Source organism: Callorhinchus milii, unplaced genomic scaffold (genome assembly GCF_018977255.1).
Source record: "Callorhinchus milii isolate IMCB2004 unplaced genomic scaffold, IMCB_Cmil_1.0 Scaffold2, whole genome shotgun sequence".
Lineage (NCBI taxonomy): Eukaryota > Metazoa > Chordata > Chondrichthyes > Chimaeriformes > Callorhinchidae > Callorhinchus > Callorhinchus milii.
In genome coordinates this window covers 21460027-21477036 of record NW_024704743.1, presented here as the reverse complement: position 1 = coordinate 21477036, position 17010 = coordinate 21460027, and the positions used below count along the sequence as shown (strand labels likewise).

The window sequence follows — 17010 nt, the reverse complement described above, 5'->3', positions numbered from 1 at the left end:
CCATGTCATTAGGTGTCCCCAAGAGCGGTATTATGGCTCTGCATGGCTTGAGAGTAAACATTGAAGATCTCAATTGGAAGATATAATCCATCCATCTCAATTGTTTCGTAAAAGTAATTGGGGTTGTGGTACTACGTGGACATAATATTTTGCTTGGATATTGGCCTTTGGGACTGTGCTGAGAAGGAGTGATGGACATTCTGATTATTCCCATCTTTCTTGAATAATAAAGTCCCAATGTAGTTTTAAGTTTATGGTGTATGGAACGTGCGTCCAAACAATTCTCCTTTATGTTTTGGAGCTTCTGGGAATGTAATTGGTTTCCTCAAGACCATTTATGAGGTTCAGGACCTAGCAGTGAGCTGGATTTGTGGTTAAAAGGGGAAAGTGTTTGCAGCGAGGATGGGTTCTCATCCACACTGACCTGTTGCTCATTACCCTAGAGGTGGAATCTGTTTCACGCCCAGCATCTCTTTGCCAAAACCGTTTACATGAAGACTCGATGTAAGCAGTTAATGACATGCAAACTTTGTACTGAACACTAAGATGGCTGGAATGTAACAAGGTCCTTCCACAATCCTGAAGGCAGATGCGTATTGAATAGTTAGTGAGGAAATGCTGAGGCTTGGGACAAGAGCTGCTGGGAAGTGTTAACCTGGAACCTAGAATTGTGAACTCAGGGTTAGGTATCCATGGCTTGCTATCTGCCTTGATTGGTCTGCAGAGAGGTAAGTAGCTGCTACTGAAGCTTTGAACCTCTAAATTGTAGAACCACTACTTAATGGGTTGGAATATGCCGAGTTGCGCTGCCGCGAGGAGTTCCTGGTACCTTTAATCCACCTAAATGGAGCTCAAACTTGTACTTAGTCACAAGCTGATTATTAGATATCTGACAATCTTCCTTGGGGGTTGGGGGAAGATAAACAGGGTCTCTTATGTGCTGACTTGGCTCCAAGGTGACTCACCTTGGCAATGGAAGATTGACATATTAAACTTGATTTGGCAGTCTTGGTAAACCAGTGTCTGTGCCAGATAAGACACTGTTGGTGATGGACCAGCCAGTTTGGCTCATTGGTCAAAGAGCTGAAGAAAGCGACCTGTTGCTGAGGACCGGGATTCCTTCCATTTGGTGTCTATTAACATTGCAAATCCTAATAGCTTGAAAAGCAGTGGGAAATGTACTGCTGTCCTCAATGGTAATCTTAGTTTGCCTACCTGCACCTACATTTTCTGGGATTAAATAAGCAATGTGCGTACCTTTAGCGAGGGATCTCACAAATGGAAACCGCGCATGTATGAAAATCTTAGCAGTTTGATTTGGAGACTTTTTTAGCATGGTTAGGTGAAAATAATATTCCCTTGTATTTGTATTTGCTGAGTCAAATTTTTAGGTTAAACTGCCTGTAAGACAAATTATTATGAGTTTCTAATTATGACTAGGGTCATCAGACAGTTTCTCTCCGGTTCTGAAGAAAGTTTGACCAGGTATGTGGTCCATTAAAATTTAGAGAATGTTGTCCTGGCAATCTTTCAGGCATTATTAATCTGTTAACGTGGACCTTACATTCCTTATTACTTTATGTGAATCTAATTGGATCAAAATGTCAGTATAATCCAATCAGAATATCACATTCTATTTCAATATTAGTAATCTGAGTCATCAAATAGTTTCTTATTAAAATCATCATTTTGTAATTTGTTTACTCTTTAGCACATGGGCCTAATGCATCAAAACTTCACTGACCTTTATAGTAGTACAGTACGGTTTTGTATCATGTTACTAAGATGGAGGAAGTGTGTTACTAAAATGGTGGAAGTTGAGCTGATTCAGTTAAAAGAAATTTAGCTTTTTATTTCCACACAAATATTGTAAGGATGCAAGTAATTTATCACGGTCTTCTCAGTTTAGGATGCCTGGTTTTAGTAGTAACTAAATTTTTTGTAGATCTTAGGTTTTTGTCCAAGAAAATCCAAACATTTGACAGACTAACTGATTTATTTCTAAACCGTTGTCATTTTGAGCACATTTATGGCATTACTTGATACATTTTGAATGAGTAATTCTGACGGAAAATAAATTGATTGTTTTGGATGTCTTCTGTTATAATTACTATTTACCCGTGCGATATTGAAGTGTATACCTGTGTGTGTGTGTGTGTGTGTGTGTATGCATGCATATTTCTGTAGCAAGAAATTGGATTGAAGAATCATGTCAGTGCATGGATTAAGCCAAACAAAGTTATTTTATTCATTAAAATACTATAATTGGTGCTTGTGTTCTTCCAACAGAAATATAAAATAAACCAGAGTGGTTCAACCTTTCCGGATACCCTATTTGAGAAATGTGCATAAGCAACATTTTTTGTGTTTCCCTTTATGAAACATAACACTTTTGGGTCATGGAGGGACGGGTGGGCCAGATGAAATGGATGTGGGGAGTGAATGAAATTGGCCCCTGGACTGCCAGTTGGACCACCCTGAAATAAACCATAGGAGATTGGCATTTCCTAAACTGACAACAGTTAATATAAATAATTTAGAAGCTGTCACAGGGGCAGGTATCAAAAACCAGTAGGATGTCCGTCAAATGTGTCTATTGGTGCTGGTGTTAAAATGCTAGAGGGATGATTCTCAGAAGGTGTGCAAATTTAGCAGAGAATAAATTTACACATCTTCATCCTTGCCAAGGTCTAAATTTCTCGACATTTTGAAGAATTTTATAATATGGTGAATGCGCCATTCTTTAATATGATTTAATAAGTTGAGTACATACTTTTGTATAATAAATTAAAATTTGGACCCCATGTACAATAGGATTGCCTCTAGGATTTTGATAAGTGTGCAATTTAATCCAATGTGTATTGAAATGTTATGGATATCGAGCACCGCATAGAAGATCTAATCAGTTTTACTGTTATTACCACTGGGATTTTAATAACTGTGCATATAACCCAATGTATATTGAAATATATGTGGCTACTGAGCATCACCTCTGAGATCTTTTATCAATTTTACTGTAACATTTCATTTTTAGCATTGCTCAAGATGCATCACCTTAGTGGCATTCTGAGCCACTACTCTGTGTGGATCGGCTCTATATAATTGCAAGTTGTTGTTGTAGTAACTCATTTCAAGGATTATTATAACTCATTTACATCAAGTTTAATTGCTTAATAATGATCATGATTTACAATCTATGATATCAAATTGTCTCAGGTATAATAAATCAAAATACATGAAATGAACCAGTCTGTTCAAATCATATTTTGCAGCTAATTAATGTACAGTAAAGAGCCTGACATCTGCATTAATTGGGACCAGCCGTATTGTGCATATGAAAACAGTGCAGATAGTATATGTGTTTTTAACCTTGTTCTTATTTGAATTTGGGTACCGTTGGTTTGGTCCCACTCCATTTAAAAATTTGATCCTGGACACTATTTTTTGCTCACTTTGTACTAGTAAATAAATTCCTCTTATTTCTCTAAACAAAAACTTGTTTTTATACCTTGGGTGGTGGAAAAGAGTGAGAAAAAAAAAGTTGTGTTCAATAATGAAGCGATTCTAAAAAAGATTTGCTTGTAGATTTAAAAAAAAAACTATCTCGCAGACGCAGCAGAGTACAGATTCGTAACTGAAATTCTCAATTCTATTTTTCACAGAGAAAAAGTAAGACAGATGGAAGGGGACACAGTGAGAACACCTCACCAATGCAGGATGATGTTTTCTCATGGCCAGGACCGAAGACTATTTCTCTACGACGCACTTCACAGGGTTTTGGATTTACACTAAGACATTTCATTGTCTATCCCCCAGAGTCAGTTGTGCATACCAGTGTAAAGGTAAGAGTCAAAAGTAGTGGGAATCAACAATTTGAACATCATAAGTCTTGAACAATTTTCTTTTTTAATTTTATTGCATTATAATCCAACATTTGGGTGGAAAAAAGCTTCAGGATCTGTCTAACCGTTGAGTGGATGACACAGATTTGTATAATAATACTAATAATAATCATCCTTGCATTTGATACAGCGCCTTATCACATCGTTGAAACATCTCAAAACATTTCAGACTATACAGCAAAGTGAATTGATTGTGTATTTTGTGGACAAAATTGTACCAATAGTGCAGAGATGTCCCACAAACAATTGTGGATTGAGTGACTAATTTTTTTTGAAGGGATTATTACCCCCGGAAAAGCGATTGGCCAATCGAATAACAACAAAGTTCCCACTTACTGCTAGGTAAACAAAGGCGTATAAATAATAGTATTCACTTAAAGCTAATAGATGGTAGGTTTGATGGTTATTAGAAGCTCAAGATCTATTTAAATCCATAAATTAGCTGTGGGAATATATACATAGGATATCCATAATGAGATTCAGTACCTTCCTTAGTCAGACTGACCATTTTCATACCTTCCAAGTGGTGGAACTATCACTCAATGGAAAGGGATGTGTGTCGGAGCTGTGGGCAGATGGCAGTGATCCACGTATTTCATGCTGAGCTATGTTACCCACCAGGAAGCTTGCAGATAGTTTCTGGTATATGTCATCCACCTAATGAGGGCTCAAGCCTGTATTTGCGAGATGTGAAATGACCAGTCATTGACTATCCTCGGTGGGGGTGGAGTGGGGGGTGGAGGTAAATAGTATCTCCTTGGAGCTGAATTGGCTCCAAACAGACATGTTTGGCAACGGAAAGTCAGAATCAAGCCAACCCTCGTTGTTGAAATCCCTGCGCTTTACACTGAAAAGAGCAGTGTGGCTGACCAGTCACTGGGGAGCAGGGACTCTTCCCACTCAATCCCAACCACTACCCTAATATGTAGGGTGGTCCTGCTGACAAGCAGTGGAAAAACTTGCCAAAAAAAAGTCCCCAATCACAACAGTATTTCTAGAGTAGTACCCATTACAATGGGAACCTTTGTCCAATGTTCACAGCTTTGAAGTGCTTTGAGACGTCTAGAAGACGTGAAAAGCGCTATATCAAATGCAAGGATTATTATTAGCTTAGAGATGTTTTTAAATAAGTGATTTCAAGAGCCGATTTATTGGACAGCTCCCTTCCCCACCCCCCCCATTCTGTTTTTTCGTTAGCCTTCAGCTTTACCTTTTAGCATTCATTTTGATCTTTCAGGATAAATGAGGGAGAAGGGAATGGAGGAGTATAGGTGAGGGCAATAGGAGACATGGGGACTCAGTTTGAGTGTAAACATTGACGCAGACTGGTAGGGCCTAATAATAATCCTTACATTTGGTATAGTGCCTTTTACTATCGGGAGGACATCCCAAAGCACTTCACAGGATATACTGTAAAGTACAGTGACAGTATATTGTGGGTAAACACAGCATGTATTTTGTGGAAAACTATAGCAGCCATTTTGTGCACAGGAATGTACCACAACCAATCATGAAGATTTTATTTTGAGAAATTGTTGTCCAGGACACTGTTAGAAACCCCATTCTCCTTTCAAATAATGCTATGGGGTCTTTAACATCCACCTGAACAGGCAAACGGGTCCTCATTTTAACGTCTCGTCCAAAGAAAAGCACCTGTAACAATGCAAACGCCTCGCTTATCGGCCTTCCCAACTCCTCCCTCCACAGGCTGCACATAATCCAGAACTCTGCAGCCCGTGTCCTCTCCTGCACCAAACTCCGTGACCCCATCTCCCCCATTCTCACCCGACTCCCTATCCTTCAGAGGAACTAGTTCAAGATCCTGGTCCTCACCTACAAAGCCTTCCATGGCCTCGCCCCACCCTACCTCTGCGACCTCCTAACCCTCTACCAACCCGCCTGTTCCCTCCGCTCAGCCGGCTCTGGCCTGCTCCATGTCCCCCGACTCACCCGCCCCACCATTGGCGGGAGAGCCTTCAGCCACTCTGCCCCCAACCTCTGGAATTCCATCCTCCAGTGACTCCGCTTCGCCCCCTCCTTAGCTTCCTTCACGTCCCACCTCAAAACCCTCCTCTTCAACCATACCATCGGCCACCCCTCTTCCGCTCCCCGCCCTTCTCCCCCCCTGACCCCAGCTCGGGTCTGAAATACTGTCCTCTATCCAGCGCCTTGCGATGTCCTCCCAGGCGCTATTTAAATGTAATCTTGTTGTTGCAGCACATCCTCAGCACTGCATTGCTGTGTCATCTTAGACGATATGAGTTTTAAGTCCTGATGTGGGGCTTGAGCCCATGTATGCTCTGTTTCTGATCATATCACTTTTGGAACCCTTTTCTCTGATGAGGCCTGGTTTAGATCCAGAAATGTACATGTTTTAGTTATTCGCTTTTTTGTACATGTGAAGGTTGAAGAAAGTAGCAGAATACCTACTGTGGATGTCTGCTATCTTTTTCAGTGTGAGTTCAGCCTCCAGTTACTAAGCTCCCTCTCGTCAGTTGATTTATTGATTACACTATTTACACATGATGAGTGAGAGTTAACAAATGCCCTCTAGGTCTCTTTCAACTTTCCTCTTGGCCAGCACTATCATCAACAACAACAATAAGGTTACATTTGTATAGCTCCTTTCACGTCGGGAGGACGTCCCAAGGCGCTGGACAGTGTATAGCATTTCAGACCCGAGCTGGGGTCAGTGGGGGAGAAGGGAGGGGAAAGGGGGTGGCCGATGACATGGTCAAAGAGGAGGGTCTTGAGGCGGGACTTGAAGGAGGCTAAGGAGGGGGTGAGGTAGAGTGACTGAGGGATGGAATTCCAGAGGTTGGGGGCAGAGTGGCTGAAGGCTCTCCCGCCAATGGTGGGACGGGGGACGTGGAGCAGGCCGGAGCCGGCTGAGCGACGGGAGCGGGCGCGTTGGTAGGGGGTTAGGAGGTTGCAGAGGTAGGGTGGCGTGAGGCCTTGGAGGGCTATGTAGGTGAAAGCCCTCCATGTATCTCAACTAGTACATGGAATTCTTATTTTTACCTCTTAAACTGTGCCCATTTTACATTGAGCTTCATTAGTCAGCAATCAGCTCGGGGGTATTCCATTTTGCGCGCACTGTAAGATCTTTAGAATCCATAATTTATACATACTAGCAACATAAGAAACTGTAGCATAGACCTCTTGCGGAATACCACTTAGTACCTCCTTTTAATCCTGTTCCTCTTATGACTATCCTCTACCTTCTTTGATTTAGCTAGTCACGAATCCCAAGACCATATCTTACTCTTTGTACCCAGTGACATTGTTTATCAGGGACTCTTCTGATACTTCATCAAAGGCCTTTTAGAATTTAGTTACATTATATCAAGTGTTAATTTGACACAAAATGGACATTTTAATGTCAATTTAAGATTTCACTTCCTCAAAAGTCTTTGAGGGAAGGTTGGATTGGTAAGTTTTTCTCTCTTTGAAATTGTCCAATTCATAGTTACATTTTTGATATTTTTCTGAAGGCTGAGTTTGTGTATACTGTTAATTGTTCCATTTACACTTCTGCTAATACTCTGTTTTCAAAACTGAACAACAGTATTGTAATTGTGTCATTAGTTGGTTGCCAAACCATTAAACTCGGTTTAGTCAGCCAGTTTTCTACCAACAGTAAAATTGTGTTTATTTTTCCAAACCTATTTTCACTCCGAACACTGAGGAACAGCGGTAAAATCTTCTCATTAGATAAATATTGTAAGTTAATGTTTTAGTCACCCCCCCCCCCCCCCCCCCAGACCTTTGATTCTCTCTCTTTCCGAAAGATTGAAAGCAAATATTTCATTTTGTCTTTTCCCTCCCCACCCCCCGCGGCTCCCACCCTCAGTCGGATGCCTAACCAGCATTGTCGAGTGCTCAAGTGCAAGTAAAAACTCCCAACATGAAAGGCACGAGATAATGTAAATTGCTTTGTATTTTGAAAGAGGGTAACATTGAAAAGGTTTTCAGTTTTGGATGGAGGCATTTTGGATGATCGAGAAATGATTCTCTCCTGCCCCCATCTCCTCCACCACTCTCTCCCACCATCATTTCTTAGTGTTTGCTGAATGCAATTCTAACTGAAGGTGAGACAGTGGGGTATTCTGCTTCTAAACCTTGACCAGTTGTGAAGATGCCTGCAACCCAGGGATGTTTCTTGTAATTTCTCCATCCCCCACCCCATCACTATCCAAAGTGTAGCATCTATTTATTATCTTCCTCAGTTAATATAACCAAGATCGGGACCTCACTGTGGGAAGCAGCAACTCTGTTGTAATGCACATTAGAATGTCTGCTTGATCTCCCATCTAATGTATTAACAAAAATATTAAGTCTCCTGTATGCACTGAAATTTTGTTCTATTATAAAAACCACAAAGTAACCTACTGTTAATTTCTGCTTTTTTCCAGGATGAAGAGAATGGAAACAAAGGAGGTGCGTATTATTCGTCTTGTATAATAGTGTTTAAGATGACATTTTAGAATGGTATTAAAAGTGCAGTTGTTTCTCCCATTGACAAAACAGCAACAAAATTACATTTGTATAGCACTTTTCACATTGGGAGGACGTCCAAAGGCACTGGACAATCAATGTTTTGGACTCTAGTTGGGGGTCGGGATCGGGAAGGGAGAAAACGGTTTCTCCTCTAGCTCTTGCATCGTCTCATGCAGCGTTTCTCAGGGCTCTGTCCTTGGTTCCCTCCTCTTCAATACCTATATGCTCCCTCTTGGTGACATTATCTGCAGACATGGGGTCAACTACCAGGTGTATGCAGGTGACACCCAACTCTACCTCTATGCCTCCACCTTTGACTCCAGAACCACTGTTGTCCTGACAGAATGTCTGTCAAACATCAAGTCCTGGATGAGAGCTAACCTTCTACAGTTGGACGTCAACAAGATGAAACCCTCCTGCTTAGCTCCCGTGCGTGCCTCCTCACCTCAGACACTGACAGCATCACCATCCATGGTTGCACGCTCCACCTTACTAAGCCAGTCCGGAACCTTGGGGTCTTGTTTGACCCTCAACTATCTTTTCTTCCCCACATCCGTGCCCTGACCCGCTCTGCCTTCCCCCACCTCCGCAACATCGGCTCTGCCACTGTCTCACACCGCAGGCCGCCAAAACCCTCATACACGCATTGATAATATCCAGGTTTGACTATGCAAACTCCCTGTTTGTCGGCCTCCACAACTCTTCCCACCGTAGGCTGCAGATCATCCAGAACTCTCTGTCCTCTCCCGCACCAGGCTCTATGACCCTATCACCCCCATCCTCGCCCAACTCTATTAGCTTCTCATCACACAGAGGATACAGTTCAAGATCCTGGTCCTCACCTTCAAAGCCCTCCATGGCCTTGCTCCCCCCTACCTCTGCAACCACTTAACCCCCTACTAACCTGCCTGCTCCCTCCGATCAGCGGGCTCTAGCCTGCTTCATGTCGTCCGCCCCACCATTGGCAGGCGGGTCTTCAATCACTCTGCCTCCACCCTCTGTAACTCCATCCCACAATCCCTCCGCCTCACCCCCTCCCTTTCCTCCTTCAACACCCATCTCAAGACCCTCCTCTTCAACCATGTCTTTGAGCACCCTCCTTCCCCCTCCCCCCCCGCCCTCCAATGGTGGACACTAACTGTACTCCACTGATGGACACTAACTTTATTCTTTAATAGAAAGCTTGTGTGTGTTGATTAACATTCAGAGATAACTGCTGAAGTTTCACACTATGTTCATTACTTGTATAGGTATGTTTACTCTCAAGGTGCTAGCCTGGCTCAGTTGATAGCCTGTCTATCGCCTCCAAGTCAGAAGGTTGTGGGTTCAAACATCACAATGGGTCTTAGAGCTGATAGTCTCAGTTGCATTTTTGGAGGTGTCCTTCTTCAGATGAGCATTTAAGATAAAATCCTGTCTAGGTGGACTTTAAACACACTTCAAAAAGAGGGAGTCTTTTTTCAGTGTCCTGGTCAACAATCCCACCAGATAAAATTGTTCATTTCATTCATGATTGTTTATGGGACATTGGTATGTGCAAATTGGCTGCAGTGTTTCGCCTGCAAGTATAGTCATGACATATTACAATATCCTCTGAAGTTGAGAATTTGAACATATAAACAACAATAACAAAATTACATTTGTATAGCGCCTTTCATGTCAGGAGGATGTCCCAAGGCGCTGGACAGACAGAGTTTCGGACCCGAGCTGGGGGTCAGGATCGGGGAGGGTGGAAGGCGGGGGGGAAGTGGGGAGATCGAAAGCATGGTCGAAGGAGGCAAGGGAGGGGATGAGGTGGAGGGACTGCGGGATGGAGTTCCAGAGGGTGGAGGCAGAGTGGCAGAAGGCCGGCTGCCAATAGTGGGGCGAGTGCGGCGGAGGATGTGAAGCAGGCTGAGCGGAGGGAGCGAGCAGGATGGTAGAGTTTAGGAGGTTGTAGAGGTAGGGGGGAGCAAGATCATGGAGGGCTTTGAAGGTTACGACCAGGATCTTGAACTGTATCCTCTGTGTGTTGGGAAGCCAGTGGAATTAGGTGAGGATGGGGGCGATCGGTTCACAGAACCTGGTGAGGACGTGGTCTGCAGAGTTCTGGATGATCTGCAGCCTATGGAGGGAGGAGTTGGGGAGGCCGACAAACAAGGAGTTGACATAGTGAAGCCTCAATGTAATGAAAGCATGTATGAGGGTTTTGTCAGTGCAGAGTGAGACAATTGCGGAGTTGGGCGATGTTGCGCAAGTGGGGGAAGGCAGAGCAGCTCATGGCACAGATGTGGGGTAGAAATGATAGGTGAGGGTCAAACAAGACCTAAAGGGTCTGGACTGGCTTAGTGAGGTGGAGTGTGCATCCTTGGATGGTGGTGCTGTCAATGCCTGTTGCAGAGGCGTTGACGGGAGCTAATCAGGAGAGCCTCGGCCTTGTTGACGTTCAACTGAAGAAAATAAAGTTGCTCACAGACACATGACTATATCGCAGTGAGGCTGTCAGTCAGCAGAACTGAGAGATTATCACTTACCGTGTGAATTGTTAGTGACAGCCAGAATCCTCAGCTGATTACCTGTTCTCTGAACTCTGTTCCTCTCCCCCACCATCCCTGTGATGGAGTGTTTCCTTATGCCATGTTGTTAGACAGCAAAAAAAGAGGAAAGATAGCGTTGTATCAAGTTGAAATGTTAAAGCACTTCACAAATAATTCTCTACAACGCACAGTCGCTGTCCTTGTTGGGAAATATAGCTCAGAACTTGAACCCAAAACCTTGTGACACAAAGGCAAGAGTGCTATTTCCGGAGCAAGACTGACGAGCTAGACTGGCCAGCATTATCTACCTTTTGATGAAACCATTCTTGGCATTTTTCTAGTGCAGAAATTGCTCATTTTAGGGTGGATTTTGGACTCTCATTGTAAGTTGAAGTTAATTGGAAATTTATCAGCACTCTCTTTTACCTGGAGATTTACAATCAGAAGTGAATTGAAGCTCGAGAATGTTTGGACAAGGAAAACTCAGATAATCAGAAGTCAAAGGAATGTTAGTTCCTTTCCAAACAGTGAGTCCCTGTCGAAACACAATTGACCACCTTCCCTCCCCAATTTTTGTTTTTCTAACTGTTACAGTAGTGAAATGAGAGCAGGATGGAATTTCTTACATAATGCTTGGCTCAAAGGCAGTACTGGAGATGTTCCAGCTCTGGAGAATAAAGGTTTTAAAATCCAAAACAGAATGAAAGCAGCAAGGCACAAGCACCGTTTACAGCTTGGTTTTCATCTAGATCAGCCAAACAATTGTAAATATTGGTAGCATCTAAATTTCCACATCTTTATTCCAAGGAATGCAGCTGCATTGTTTTTGAAACTGATATGCAGCTCATTTTGTAAACCATACTTACATTATTTTAATAATTAAAAGTCTGGTGAGTTGATGTGTTACTGATTAAAGCACTTGAGCATTTTCAGTGCGAGTGGGTTTTAAAACTGAAGACAAAGGAACATCTTACAGACAAGCAATGCCTTTTGTAATTGGTAGAATGCTTCAGCAAGCATACTCAATGGAACAACTGATGACCTGTAAAACTTATCCTACTGAATGAATTATTCCAAATTTCCTGAGGAAAAAGGTATATGCTTTTATGTTGAACATTCTTCAATTATGATAACCCAAATAGGACATCTTTTTCACAAGGTCACCCAGATAGTTCTCCCCCAAATATTTCCGTGCTGCTTCCGAACAATTGTTCTGAAGTATAAAACAAATTAGAACCATTACTATTTGTACATATAACTTCATTATTTGCTAAGCCTTTTATATATTTGAATTTAATATATTAGGATTGTCACTGGATTTGAGAGGTAGGTTAGCAGACCTCTTTCACACAGAGCGTTATTAGAGCACAGAATACGTTGTAAGAAGTATTGGGGAGAGAGCTGGGGAGTGGAATTGATTTGGATAGCTCTTTTCAAAGACCCAGCACAGACCCGCTGGGTCAAATGGCCTCCTTCTGTGCTGTGCAATTCTATGAAGTGGCTATTGAAGTTGAAACCATAACAATTAAATTGAGAATTGGGTAAGCATTTGAAGAAGAACAGTGGAAAAGAGTTTGAGGAAAGAGCGGGTCATTAGCCTAGACGACTTAGAGCAAGCAATTTGGCTAATTAATCTGACCGAAGCTAAGTCTTTCACTGGAGTAACAGCATAATTAAAATTTGTTTCAAATGTTTAATAATCACTTTATTTAAAAAAAATACTGCTTGAGCTGCACTAGTTCACATTTCAGTTGTGTTACGCAAGGCATTCCTGATCGATCTATTGTAGTCGAGTTACCTTTAGTCTTAGCAATTGATAATAGTGAAATGCATTAACGCTGAGTCAGAAGTTTGAGGAATGCCACATGAGATGGTGCGAGGGCAGGAGGAGAAGGCGTTAGCGGACACAAAGTGGGATGGGAAAGGTAAGATTGAAACCAGGTTAGGACAGAACCGTAAAGATGGAGCTGAGAGGAGAGGTGATGGAGAAGAATAGTGTTGAAGGGGCAGAGATTGAGCAGTTCATGTCAGAATTGACATCTCGGAGCACATCACAAAATTTACAGTGAAGTGAGTGACTGTATTTTATAGGTGAACACAGCAGTCAATTTGTGCACAGCAATGTCCCACAGGTCAATTTTGTAGAACTGAAGAAGTCCATTCAGCCCATTATGTCTGTGCCAGCTCTTAAGAGCAATCCCTACAATCTAGGCAAGGTTTTGTTTTCATTACAGATTTTTTACTGATAAATATCCAGGTGATGGTACTGTAAATTGATTTTCTCTCAAACTTGGTTTTCCAAGAACGCATATGCACCAACCCTGTCCTTGATGGACATCCACACATGCACTTTGAATGCTTTGAGCGCTTTCAACATGATGAAGCACTATAAAAATAAAAAAAACTTATTTCAGTAGGGGGATGTGCACCATCTGTTGGCAATTTGTAGAAATTGCATAATAATAATATTAATAATCCTTGCATTTGATATAGTGCCTTATCACATCTTCTGGATATCTCAACAACAACAAAATTACATTTATAAAGCACCTTTCATGGTGGGAGGCTGTCCCAAAGCGCTGAACAGTAAGGTGTCAGGGCTTGAGTATGGGGGAGGGGTGATGTAGGGATGAGGGAAGGCAGAGAGGTGGGAGGGCGACCAAAGGCACAGTCGAAGAGACTGGTGCGTGTGAGTACACGAGCTGCAGAGTTTTGGATGATCTGCAGCTTGTGAAGGGAAGAGTTGGGAAGGCCGATAAGGAGGGAGTTCCCGTAATCGAGCCTTGAGGTGACGAATGCGTGGGTGAGGTTTCGGCAGCCTGAGGGGTGAGGCAGTAGCGGAGTCTGGCAGTGTTGCGGAGGTGGTGGTAGGCAGTGCTGGTCATGGTGCGGATGTGGGGGAGAAAGGACAGTTCAGGGTCAAACAAGACACCCAGGTTCCTGACCGGCTTAGTGAGGTTGAGTGTGCATCCGTGGAGGCTGATGCTGCCAGCGCCTAAGGTGCGGAGGCGCTGGCGCGAGCCAATCAGGAAGGCCTCGGCCTTGCTGACGTTGAGTTGGAGAAAGTTGTCCCTTGTCCAGGACTTGATGTCGGACAGGCAGTTGGTCAGGATGTCAGTACTCAAAAGCGCTTCACAGAATATACTTTGAATTGATTGGATATTTTGTGGGCGAAACCCGGCAGCCAATTGCCCATAGCAGTGTCCCAAAAACAGTTGTGGATTGAGTGACCAAATTATTATTTATTTTGAAGCAATTATTACCCCCAGAAAAGCATCCGCCAATTGACTAACAACCGGGTTCCTACTTACTGCTAGGTAAACAGAGGCATGTGGAATATGGAAACTTGCCCAACGTTTTGCCCTGCCGGGAATCGAACCCAGGTCCTTTCGCTTGTGAGGCGAATGCTCTAACCACTAAGCTCCAGGACTCAATAATAACTATTAAGTCACGATCAAGATCATTAGTCCTCTATGGCAACTCACCACCAATATGTGCCATATGTAGTGAGGTGAGCAGATGCCTTCACAAGTTATTTTTGGGACTAGGAGTAAGCTTGTAGCCTGGCTGTTCTGTCTTTTTATTAAACCATCCCTTATTATGGATGGTTATTTCAAAGCCCTCCTCGCTCAGCTCCTTATTATGGATGATAATTTCAGAGCCCTCCTCGCCCAGCTCCACTATTCATAAAATACAATTACAATAAAACCTCTAGCTGGAGTAACGGGGGGGGAAGGGAGATTCCGTCCGGTGAGGCGGAATTTCTAACTAAGTGTAATTACGCTTTTTTCAGTGTCAGAAAAATGGCGGTGTCAGCATTATAATTGTTTGAATCCCGAGAGGGGAGGGAAGCAAAATAAGCTGTCTTCTGCTCGCGGGATGCAGGCAATCTGAGTCACAGCCAATATCCCTGGCCACTGAAGGCCAGCAAGGACACTGAGGTTGGGGCATGAGTTAGGAGAGGCCTGGTACGCGGAGCTAGTTAGGAATTCCGGATACCCAGAGAACGGTAAGCCAAGCGCTTACTGCCATTGAATACTCTGCTGCCCATATCCTCACCTGCACTGAACTCCATATCCAGCCCTGTACAAATCACTTCATGCCCTGGCTCCTTCTTACGTTTCCAACTTGCCTTATACCCCACTTCACTATCTCCTGCCTTTGCTCAGCTGGCTCCAGCCTTCTGCATGTCCTTTGTCTCCTCCACTTACAGAAGTTTGGCTTGCCTTTTATTTTTGCCAGTTCTGCTATTATTTAGGTAGCAGCAATTAGGGAAATGTTTCAAAAGCTCCTGTGCATACGTTATTTTGTTCCACACTGTGTTTGTTCTTTCCAAGGATAGATAATGGTCTCTGTAATACTGTAAGGGTCGAGAGAAATTTGGCACCATGAAATTCAGACTTCATTATGGGTTGCCAGTGGAGATAGGGCCCTCTGCCAGCAAACTAGTAATGAAAAGAATGGGAGAAGTACTGTACCTGCTTGGGAACCTATAGGAATCGAGTAGAGTGCAGTTTCTTTTTCACCAAACATTTTTATTGTTTTAAAGATTTGAATACTAGGCAAATATTATGCTGCTTTGGATGGGTGCTTTGACACAAACCCAATTTCAGCAACACATCTAATCACTCACTTGTCCTGAGTCCTACCCCCACCCAGAAACAAAATCTGTCATAAGAAGTTGTTTCTGGATATTGCAATTTTTTTTACAATTTTTTTGATCGCCATCGGCGGTCGGGCCATTAGCCTCTGCCCCCACCCTTAGGAACTCCACCCTACAGTCCTTTCGTCTTGCTTCCTCCTTTGCCTCCTACATTGTGGAGTCCTGTAGCTCAGTGGTTAGAGCACTCGCTTTGCAAGCAAGAGACCTGAGTTTAATTCCAGGCAGGACGAAACCTTGGGCAAGTTTCCTTACTCCACACGCCTGATAATAATCCCTCCAAAAAACCAAAAACAATAATAAAATTGGTCATTTTCAATCTACGACTGTTTGTGGGACATTGCTGTGCGCAATTGGCTGCCGCATTCGCCCACAAATATACAGTCAATTCACTTTACAGTGTGTTCTGTGAAGCGCTTTGGGACATCCTCCCGACGTGAAAAGCGCTATATCAAATGCAAGGATTATTATTATTAAGGTACATCTCAAGACCCTCCTCTTTGACCGCGCCTTTGATAACCCTCCTACCCTCCACCCCTCCTGATTCTAACACCCTACTCGTGCCCAAATCCCTGCCTGTCAAACTCCTTGGAACCTCCTCCCGATGTGAAAGGCGCTGTATAAATGTAATTTGTTGTTGTTTACACAAATGTTTTTAAACTGGACATTGTATTGAGTTATACGGTATTTGTGTAATTCTTACGTTAGCCAATGGAGGGAGCTAATGAATATGTAAAGTTAGATATGTGCAGTGTTTTTTCTGGTTCCAAAGCAATACCCAGTAGAGAGCACACTAATTGGGACCAACCCTATTGTGCATTTGAAAACATTGCAAATAATGGCTCATTATGTGCAATGTATAGTGTCAGCCTGTGTCAGTTGTTAGCACTCGAAGCAGAAGGTTGTGGTCTCGATCCCATGTTGACACTTTGAGCTCATAGGCTGACTTACAACAACAAAACAACAACAAAATTGCATTTATAGAGCGCCTTTCAAGTCGGGAGGATGTCCCAAAGCCCTGAACAGTCAGGTGTCGGGACCCGAGCATGGGGGAGGGGTCGTGTAGGAGTGAGGGAAGGCAGAGAGGTGGGAGGGAGACCAAAGGCATGGTCGAAGAGAAGGGTCTTGAGACCGGCTTTGAAGGAGGCAAGGGAGGAGGCAAGGGGATCGTGGGATAGAGTTCCAGAGTGTGGCGGCAGAGAGGCTGAAAGTCTGGCCACCGATTGTAGGGTGGATTGGGCGGGAGACATGGAGCAGACTGGAGCCCGCTGAACAGAAGGAGCAGACAGGTTGGTAGGGAATCAGCAGGTCAGAGAGGTAGGAGGGGCAAGGCCACGGATAGCCTTGAAAGTGAGGATGAGGATCTTGAATTCGATCCTCTGAGGAATGGGAAGCCAGTGGAGTCAGGCAAAGTTGGGAGTGATGGGGTCGC

General features: G+C 43.4%; 1 protein-coding gene across 2 annotated transcripts in view; it reads left to right on the top strand.

Annotated features, from left to right (window-relative positions):
* Positions 1–17010, top strand: part of LOC103176279 (rho GTPase-activating protein 21) — a 107816-nt gene that overhangs the window by 24146 nt on the left and 66660 nt on the right. For both annotated transcript variants that reach the window (XM_042346779.1, XM_007889718.2), the window contains exons 2-3: positions 3663–3842; positions 8318–8342. In XM_042346779.1, the coding sequence (XP_042202713.1) occupies positions 3663–3842; positions 8318–8342 (205 nt within the window). The remainder of the gene's footprint in view (positions 1–3662; positions 3843–8317; positions 8343–17010) is intronic.